The 10673-nt window shown below is 42.6% G+C and overlaps 1 protein-coding gene across 9 annotated transcripts in view; it reads right to left on the reverse strand.

Annotated features, from left to right (window-relative positions):
• The window catches only part of Csgalnact1 (chondroitin sulfate N-acetylgalactosaminyltransferase 1), a 353381-nt gene that overhangs the window by 23752 nt on the left and 318956 nt on the right, over positions 1-10673 (reverse strand). For all 9 annotated transcript variants that reach the window (XM_029554628.1, XM_029554624.1, XM_029554618.1 and 6 more), the window contains one exon: positions 5796-5897. In XM_029554628.1, coding sequence (XP_029410488.1) covers positions 5796-5897 — 102 coding nt within the window. The remainder of the gene's footprint in view (positions 1-5795; positions 5898-10673) is intronic.

Here is a 10673-nt window from a genome sequence, read left to right on the forward strand (position 1 = left end):
ATAATTAACATGGAGCAATGTTTTATGTTTCTTCCTCAAATGTAAGTCATTTTTTATTTGTTGATTTTTTTTGTGTATATCATACAGAACACCCAAAACAATCTTATTCACCTACATACTCACTTCCCAAATGGCGCCCTCCCATAGCATCCCCCCCACTAGAGCCCATATACTCCGTCATCCCTGTTACTGTCCACTGTGTTGTCAGTGCCTCTACATACCCACTTCCCAAATGGCGCCCTCCCATAGCATCCCCCCCACCAGAGCCCATATACTCCGTCATCCCTGTTACTGTCCACTGTGTTGTCAGTGCCAACAGCCATTTGTATGTATACATGTGCATGTGAGTGCATATGTACGTATATGTGTGTACAGATGTCAGAGGTCAATATCATGTGTCTTCCATAATCGGAGCAATCTGTATGCATACATGTGCATGTGAGTGCATATGTATGTATATGTGTGTACAGATGTCAGAGGTCAATATCATGTGTCTTCCATAATCGCTATCCTCTTTTCTTTTGAGACAGTTGTCTTATTGAATTGGCTGGACTGGCTGATGGGTACACTCTGGTGATCTATCTGTCTCCATTACCTGCCACCCCAGTTCTAGGGTGTCTACAGACACAAGATCACACCTGGCTTTCATGTAAGTGTTGGGGATCTGAACTCTGGTCAGTTTCCCTAGCACCAGTGTCTCATTTCTAATACCTCAAATCTCAGATGTGATTGCTCCAAAACATACCTCTGTGTACTCATGACTGGTCAAAGATGAATGTGTCAATGCATGAAGGTCCATCTACAACTAACAATAAAAATTCCCATTACACAGTTCCAATCAAATGTCTGCCTAGACCAGTGTTTCTCAAAGTGTGACCCATGGACCACACACAGCATTGCACATGGAACTGGTTTCAAGTACTGGTTCTCAGGCTGCATCTCAAGCTTGATGATTCAGAATGTCTGGGGCTGGGTCCAAATATTCTGCATTTTAAAAAGAAACCCAGGTTACTCCAAAGTATTTGTGTATCTATGAGCCACTGAACGAGGCTTTCATTGGCCATAAAATGAGTCCTGGAAAAATTTGTAGATTAAGAATCAGGTATTGGAAACTGATTTGTACCACTGTTTATGGCTTGCAAACATTTGAACCACAATCCTTTTAAAGAAACATACTATTGTTATATCACAAGACATGGACATGCACACAGGCCTATGCACTGAAATTAAGGTTTCATGAAACAATATTTATGCGTATTATCTGCAATTCATTCTGAAAATTTTATAGCCTACTCTATTCCATTTTTCAAAAACATTGGATAAAGCCCACTAAATCGATTTCACAATTCTCTAATGAATCACAAATTAGAGTTTGCAAAACACAGATCTGTAGCAATCAGTTGAAATATAAAGCTCTATTGAGGAAGTGTAAACCCAGGGAAAGAGAGCATAAAACACTGCAAACTCGTCATTAAACAAGACTTTATTTTTAGATATTCTTAAAATGTTTGTATTTAGCTGAATTTAGAACAGTTTTAATTACATTACAGATCTTCAAATGAAGGGAATTTCATTTAGCCTGATTACAAATCTTATGAGTTCCAACCAATAATTATGGGTTTTAGAAGGGGCAAAGAGGAGTTAAAATGTAAGGCTATGTTAAGACTGTGAGCCCTGGATTTTAACTAGGGCAGGTCAGCTCCTGGATCTGCTGTGTGCGTGGGTTGAGAGCCTGAGGAACAACCTCCTAAACCCCAGTTTCCTCATCTTGAAATAGAGCTAATAACAGCATCTTCAAAAGTTGCCGTGAGGGGCTGGGGAGATGGCTCAGCAGGTAAAGTGTTTGCCATACAAGTATGGTGACTGTAGTTTAGAAACACAGAACGCACATAAAACTTGGGTGTGGTGGCCTACCTGTAATCTCAGCAAGCAGGAAGGAGAGAAGGAGAGATAGGGAATCCCAGAAGCAAGTGTCTGATCAGATTAACAGCGACTATGAGCTCCAGGTTCAACAAGAGACCCCACCTCACTATGTTAAACTAGAGACAGATGAGGAACACACCCAACATCAACCTTGGGCTTCCACATGCATGTGCACACATGTACATGCGCACCTACACATACACATGTGAAGATGCATAAATGCATAAACATGTGCATGCCATGCAAATGCAAAAAGCTATGGATATTAAATAAGAGAATTCATGCAAATAACTATTATTCAAAACAAAATGCCCTTGAACAAATGTTTTTTTCCACCTTAAAAGAATGATGCCAGGTGTTGTGGCACACACCTTTAATCCCAGCAGTTGGAAGGTAGAGGTAGGTGGATCTCTGTGAGTTCAAGGCCAGCCTGGTCTACATAGTGAGTTCCTGGCCAGCTGGGGCTACAGGGAGACCCTGTCTCAAAGAAAGAAAGAAAAAAAAGAATGATAAAGATATTTAACTAAAGCCTCAGATAGCTTACATATTATATATTACCTTGCATCCCAATTTAGTAATTACCTGGTACCACTATTCCCTTGATGAATATACTCATGTCAAGAGCTCATGGAGTTACTTTGTACTCATGGAGTTACAAAGATGCATGAGACATAGTACCAGTTACTGAATAGCTTATAATCTAGTTGTCAAGTTAGAATGATAGAAATGTTAAGTCACTGAATCACGTACCATATGTCAAGTGTAAGTAATACTGAAAATGTGGCTAGAGTTCAGCGAGCCCAAGGCTCAGAGGCTGGGAGTCAAGAAGAACTCCACAGAGGAGCCTAAGATGAGAATGGATGGTTAGAGTTCTGAATAAAGAAAGTGGTGTGGAGGGACTCCCAGTGGAAGTGAGGACAAAGGTCAATTATGAGCCCAGCTTGGCTGGAGAGCTCTAACTCATCAAGACAAGGTTGGAAATAAGAGCCCATTTTGTAGCAGACTAAGGTACGGCTGATGGCAGAAGATCCATTTGGAAGGTGAAAGAGAGAGAGAGAGAGAGAGAGAGAGAGAGAGAGAGAGAGAGCATCTCAGCCACTACAGAGGTTTAAGCATTTCCACAGGAGATGAACTGCTCAATGAGATCATGGTAAGGGGCAAGACGTGTCCCAAAGCATCACTGGCACCAACAAGCTGACATCATCCACTAAAAGAACAAGGGTATCCACACAGAAAATGGGGTGCGAGTTATTTTTACCAAAGTTTGCATAGCATTCATTACTTTAAAGCGTGGGTCCGAGCTGTCTTTACCATGAAGTTTTCTATTTGGGAAGGTGGGATTCATTTCTGAGTATTTTCCAATATTTCAGGTAAGCCGTGCCTTATGACTCAAATGATTTCACTTTTCTTTTTCAGATTCTAAGCATTCTTCGCTCATCAAGCAGTCTTTTGGGTGAGAAGTCTGCTTACAGGTACTCTGATATGGAAAAGAATCCCTTGAATAAAGTACTTAAGCCTTTCAGTCACTAGCAAGAGTACTTCCCATAACATGTCTAAACTAGCCTTCTACTTAATCTGTCTATGAACCTGAATCTGTATAACAATCAGCAAGTGTCTCACCATCCTTTGAGGTACTGAAAAAAATGCCAAACCCAAGAGGACAGAATTTACCAGTTCTGTTTGCATAGTGGAGTCACCTGGGCAGATACATAAAATACCTTGGAGTATAACAGCTGCCTTGTTCAGGGTGCAGCCCCCCTAGGTGAGGACATGTCCCTTTCTTGTAGTGGTTCTCAACCTAACTACATGTTGAGTCACCTGGAAAACTTATAAAAATTTCTGTCCAGGAATGGATGCTGGCAAAGATGCTTAAGCACTGGACAGGGAACAGGAATCCTAACCATTCATCTGTCATCAATAAGAAGAGGAAGAGGATGCTACAATGATTGGATCTGAGAGATTCCTATCTAACTTACATTTCAGAGATTCAATTATTCTATTCTATTTGATGCCCCTCTGACACCAGGCCTTAACTTTAGGTTGTTTATTCTTTAAAACTTTTAGGTCTTATTGCTTTAGAACAAAGACAAACAATTTTGTTTCTCTATAAAGAACCAGATAGTTAATTGTTTAGGCTTTGTGAGACTTACAGCCATCAATAATATGTAAATCATGGACCTGGTTGCATTTCAATAAAACTTATTCACAAAAACAGGTGGCAGGCAAGTTTGGCCATTGAGCTATGACTTGTGATCTCTGCTTTCAGAATGTCTGAAGAGTTTAATTGTGTCCACTGGCACAACGTTGGTAACAGCACAAGAACAAACACAGAAAGTGCACTCCACCTTAGAATTTTACCCAGGGCTGGACAACTTCAGTTGACAACTTGACACACCTGGGAAGAGGAAGCCTCAATTTGGGAATTTTGTCTTTCAGATTGGCCTGTGGAAATGTCTCTGAGACATTTTCTTGATCACTGAGTGATGTGGGAGGGTCCAGCCCACTGTGGGAGGTGCCACCCCTAGGCAGGTGGTCCTGGGTCGTATAAGAAAGCAGGCTGAGCACAGGCCAGGAAAGCAAGCTCTAAGCAGCATTTCTCTGTGGTCTCTGCTTCAATTCCTGCCCTTCAGGTTCCTGCCCTGCGTAAGTTCCTGCCTTGACTTCCCTCATTGATGAACTGTCACTTGGAAGAATAAGATTCAATAAACCCTTTCCTACCCAAGTCGGTTCTGGCAGTGTTTTATCACAGCAACAGAAAGCTAGCTAAAACGCATCTTATTATCGTTTACCAGAAATTCACAATAGATGGTCCTGTTTATACTTAAATAATACAGACCTGCTCAGACTAGTTATATCAGTGTGTACTACTACAGCTGTCAAAGCTTCAGGTATATCAAAGCTACCGACCTGCTTTCTCAACTAGGCCTGTGTACCTGTACAGCAGGCCAAAGCAGACCAGGACGGTGTCACGCTGGCTTCCTCACTCATTGGTAGGGGGTTCTTTATCTTTGTAGAGAAACAAAATCCATCCTTGCTGCTTTTGAAATATATTTTTTCACTCTGCCCTTGATCAATGAGGTATAAATATACAACCTCGGGCCCAAAGTCTTTTTTTCCAATGTATATTTTTTATTGAATTTTTGTGCATTTCATACAAAACATTTCAATCATCTTTCTGCCCCCTCCCTTATCTGAACTCCATACCCCCCCACCAGATATTATGCATTCTGTCATATAATGTTAAGGCCTACTGAGTCAAGTTTGTGTACCTAGATGTCCTTCAGTGAAGTCCATCCAGTGGAGTCTAGTCAGCCTATCTGGAGTCGCTCCCTTGCCCAGATCTAAAGGTTTTGATTAAGTATTTTCTGTTGAACTGGGGGTGTCTAATCAAAGATTCGGCCTCAGCCCCCCCTCTGGGCTTCCCTGATGTCATATATGCATAAGGAACAAAAGGCAGACGAGGGAGAACATTTGCTGCATGGGTGAGAGTTGCACCTGGACCTCACTCGGACTGTCAGGCAGCAGCTGACATGGAGCTCACTGGTGTGTCCTCCCTAAATCTGACTCTATAAACACAGAAGTAAGTCCCAAATCTATGGGCTAACAGTGATAACCTCTAGTTACACAGGAAGTCTTAGAAGCCTACACTTGGCACTCTGCTGTGCCAGGCAGTTTACCTCCAGGTCAAAACCATCACCCCTGCACAAGGAGGACCCGTGTCAGACCAGGTGGTCCTATGTGCAGCCAAAAACCAATCTCCTAGTTTGTCCATAGTGTTAAGGTAAATAAAACCAAGCAGAATTCCGAGTCTGAGGTGTGTGCTTCTAGCCCGGTTGCCATGACTCCTCGCTAAGGCACCAGAGTGTACTCACTTGGAAGTATTTTCGAGTATTCCTTTGACTTCATTCATTTCTTCTTTCCCGAAGTAAACCACAGTGAGATGAACTCTCCCATCCTGTTGAATACACATCTCCCTGGAAAACAAAACACATACATGTCTAGTCCTGTTTTCACATTAACAGGAAGATACAAGTCAACACCTATAAGTGTTTGAAGTAAACTGAGTAGAGATGAACATCACAGACAGTTCTGGTTGGTCACTCTGTTTCCATAATTCTCAGATATCGTATCAGGAAAACAAATTTAAAAAAGCAGATGTGGCAAATAAAAATAACAGATGTCAGGCATCATAGATACAATGGGGCTCTGGCTTAGACCCTGGGGCTCAGATTGCTATGGAAAGGATGCTGGGAAGTCTATGAGATATACCACATGGGTTCCATGTTACAGATGAGAAAGCTAAAGTCCAGAGGGGGGTGAAGATGAGAACGTGTCTGTGGCTCTTTTCCCGTCTGTGGGGCAAACACCAGCAATCCTCAATACCAAATGATCAAAGGTAAAGAGAAATTCTTTCGTTAGAACTATGGGAACCTTTGGAAACACCCAGTGTTACCAGGACTGTCAAGGGAATGACATGTTTGTATCCCACCCTTCCAGGCAGGTGGTAAGGAAACTCCTTCCTCCCGCAGTTGAGCAGTGTGGTAGAAATACACAACCTTAGGCCTAAAGGTTTCGATTAAATAATTTCTGTTCAACTGGAAGCAAACAAAAGCCTGGGAGGAGAGTCAAGGGTACAAAGATGTGCTTCAAAACTGAGGGCTCCCTCTGACACAGTCCCTATAGAGTGAGTCTTTACCTACTGAAAGCAAAGTTTCTGTACATGAAACTTCTTTTTGTGTGACTCTTTTTGTATGATCGCCTCAGCACCTGGCACCTCATAATCCAGGGTCCCTGGCAAAGCAACCATTTGGCTGAGCCCAGTCGAGTCCAGGGCTCTGGCTTTTCACTGGTTCAGACCTGCTCCTCACCAAAGTTTATTTGTCATTTGTAAATCTTATTCTTTCAATATTAACACCTAGTTCATATGGTAAGTTCTGCTGAGGGTTTAGTCCACACATGTATGTGTGTGTCAATGTGAAGTATACATGCATATAAATACATGTTTATACATGTAAACACATGTGCACAAATATTTATGTGTACGTGTATCTATACGTGTGTATGTGCATATACTGTTAGCACAGGTGTTTCCTGGGAGCGGATCAGTGGAAAGACTCTGCCTGTGGGATGGTATTTTGTGACAATTTGGTATTTTCTATATCCTCCATTCGTTTTGTTATTTTAAAATTTTTATTTATTTATTTATTATTATTTTATGCATATGAGTGTATTGCCTGCATGTATGTGAGTGCACCCATGTCGTGCAAGGCCTATGGAGGTCAGAGGAAGTTGGATCCCCTGGAACTGGAGTTGCAGACAGCTGTTAGCCATTATGTGGGTGCTGAGAACCCGGGTCCTCTGCAAGAGCAGTCAGTGTTTTTAATAGCTGAGCCATTTCTCTAGCCTCCCACTTTGTTACTTTTACCTTCCATATTCATGTTCTTTAACCCTCAAACAATAATCCACATCACAGATTCCAGAAGTATCTAGGTTCTACTTACAGGGGTCAGATTACTTAATATGCTGTTTGTTATAACATTAAAAAGGAAGGCCTACCTTCCTGGACTTGCTGGGAAACATGTCAGACAAAAGAAGGTAAGGTTCCTGTCCTTAAAAAAGTACTTGAAAAATAAAATGAGCTCAAATAAAGAAATCAGACAGGTAGAATTCAGACAGCATAGTAAATTCTCTGGGCTGGAATGGCTGGGGCCCTGAAGCTGGGAATCGTTCAGGAAGATGGATTAAAAGGGAAGAGAATGGTCTGGAAGAATTCCCAGGGATGATTATTTTACACAGTGCAAGAGGCATGTAGGGCTCAGCCTGGCTGCAGGCCTGGTTCTGAGAGAGTCTCTGTACACCAAAGTTCCCCATGGCAAACTTTCCAGGTAATACTTTTTTTTGCTAAGGTGGAGGGAAAGCTCACACACAGGAGAAACTATGCTTTAAAACCCTGTGTGCCAGCTACCCTGTAGCCTCTACACCCAAGGCTCAGGGAACATCATGAAAGAGGGGGCAGAAAGGATGTAAGAGCCAGAGGGACAAGACAGGTTCTGCTAGTTACTGCATTCTAGAAGCAGCACCAGTGAAAACTTCACTGTGTCATATTCTACCAATATCTGCATAATAACAAGACCAGTGGACATACCAAAGCAGATGGGGGGAATGTCCCTCCTCAAGATGAAGAGCTACTAGCAATCAATGGATGCTGAGGAAGAGAGAGACTAGCTCCCTAGGAGGTTATCTAATCCCAAATGGGCAGCTCTAAACAAATACAAGAGCAACACTAAATGGACTCAGTGCATTATATGTATATTTATAAATATATGGATATAGGGCCAGATGTGGTGGCACACATCTTTAATACCAGCACTCTGGAGGCAGAGGCAGGCAGATCTCTATGAGATCAAAGGTAGCCTGGTCTACATACTGAGTTCCAGGCCAGCTGAAGCTACAGGGAGACCCTGTCTCAAAAAGACTGAAAAAAATGTATGTATGTATATGTAAGAATAACAATCAAAGAAGAGGACAGGAAATTGAGAGAGAGAGTAGGAGACATGGGAGGAGTTGGTGGGGGACTGGGATGAATTACAGTGATGCAAAGACAATATTTATGTATGCAATTCAAATAAATAAATAAATAATAAAATAAATAAATAAATAAATAAATAAATAAATAAATAAAATCCTGTGGTCTGAGCTATGACATACTGGGAAGTATTTTCCTTTATGTTCATGTGGTAAGAAAACTTCACATTTCTCATTTTATATTTGGTCAGGGTCAATTAATTCTAATTTATCTAGCAGGGGACTGAGGGCCTGGATACTAAGTGCTTCTGTAGCATGTCCCTTAGCAAAGTGGGACTCCAGCATGTCCACCTCCAATCATGTGGACGAAGCTCATACAGTGTCTTTCGGGGTGTCATTTTGTTCTTGTTAGGAATGCTGCTCAGTATAGTTCAAATGGACAGGAAGGCTGTAGAGAAGAGTCATGCAGCCAATTCTTTTGAGTTGATTTCCCCCCCCACAGCTAAAATAGCTTGAAATAAGACTTAACAAAGAGCCTCTAGTTAGGTGTTAAGGCTACATAGAAAGTGGTTAGAGTAATGCCTAAGGTGACTGTTTACGCAGAAATGTCTTTGTTTCAGAGTTAAAGGTTAAAAGGCAGTCACAGGAAGGAGCTGTGATTCATGCTTTGTGCTGCTAATGATTTGTCCCTGAAAATGCAGTCTAGATTCCTGAGGTGACAGGCTTGTGTCTGTTAGGACATCCCCAAGGACACTGTGGTAGGGAGGTGGTGGAAACTATGCCATGATTACAGGGAGCCCAGGCCTTGTGAGCCCCTCCGGGCTGTTCATCATGCCACATGCATGCTTCCCATGACCACTACATGCTCACTTCCTTTGCCTCAACCTGGAAACTAAAAATCCTGTTTCTAAATCACAAAGACCTTATCTTTTTAGGACACTTTCCTCCATAAAACACTTTCCTCTCCCCAAGGATATTGTCACACATGGAGTACAGAGAGTGAGTAGGATTTATTTTTAGTCAGTAAACATGAGTTACAGTCCTTTACCCATACCAATATTTTTATTTCCCCAGAGGTAAAAAGCACAATGTGGTCTTTGAGCTCTGTTATTAGTCTGAAGGACTGAACTGGTTACAAAGGTGTGGGAACCATTGCTCATATCCTGAGCTCTGGCCTCCGATGACCTGTGCAAGCTGTGTAGGCAGCATAGCACACAACTGGTTTCCAAGGATCACCTGGTATCTCTGTGCCCAGGCTACTTCAGCAGGAAGATGATGTGCCTATAAGATTTAACAGCTTGGGTTTTACTGGGCGGCTTCTCTCCATGGCTAAACCAATTGGTGTGCAGTCAAAGAGGAAACCTCAACAAAATTCTACAAGGAAATTTCTATGGGAAAGGCCTATTCAACTTGGGTTCCTGATATGGAAACTGACCCAGCACAGCCAGATAGAGCTAATGAACTGGATAAGACTGCCCTAGGCCTGTTTGAAGGAGAACTTGTATCCCTAGGGTGAGAACTCATTCTTAGGCATGCTCCTTAAATTCACTACTGAACTGAGTTTGGGCCTACATGGGAAAGGCTGTACAAGCTGTTGAAGGGTGTTTAATGACATCCTTGGTCTCCGTTAACTTCATGCTGATAGCATCCTTCCATTCTAGTGTGACAACCCAAAATGTCTGCAGCCTTTGCCCAATGTACTCAAGGCTGAGAAGGGTGCAAAATGGGGTCAGTTCTGTATCACTGTCTTAAGAAAGAATCAGGATCAGTAACACCTGATTTGTGAGATGGAAAGCATGGTTGCAGGAAGAATGCACCTCTTTGGGGCCTCTCCTGCACTCCGGCCCATTCTCGTGAGCTGCTTTGTGAGTCTCAGAGAGTCACGGGACTGAAGCAACACTAACGAGCTTTCTCTACAGAACCCAAAACTATGAGGGACTTGGGAGCCCATGCCAGGACTTTGGGGGAAGTAAGGTATGTTAGCGGAGGGGCACTGATGGTGGGAACAGTGACAGCAGTGGCCTCTGACGCATCAATGGGTACCAATCACTTCAGCTGCTGTCTGAAACAGGGTGTTTGCCTTGGGCTGTGATGCCCAGACCTACAGCACATGATAAAAATATTTCTGAGCAGACTACTATCCTCAGGCCTCTTGGGGTAAGTCTATAGGGCAGCTCTCCTAGCCGGTACTCCCTAAGCCACATTCACCCTTCCATCCCTCCCAC

This window comes from Nannospalax galili, unplaced genomic scaffold, assembly GCF_000622305.1.
Source record: "Nannospalax galili isolate Female #2095 unplaced genomic scaffold, S.galili_v1.0 scaffold291, whole genome shotgun sequence".
Classification (NCBI taxonomy): domain Eukaryota; kingdom Metazoa; phylum Chordata; class Mammalia; order Rodentia; family Spalacidae; genus Nannospalax; species Nannospalax galili.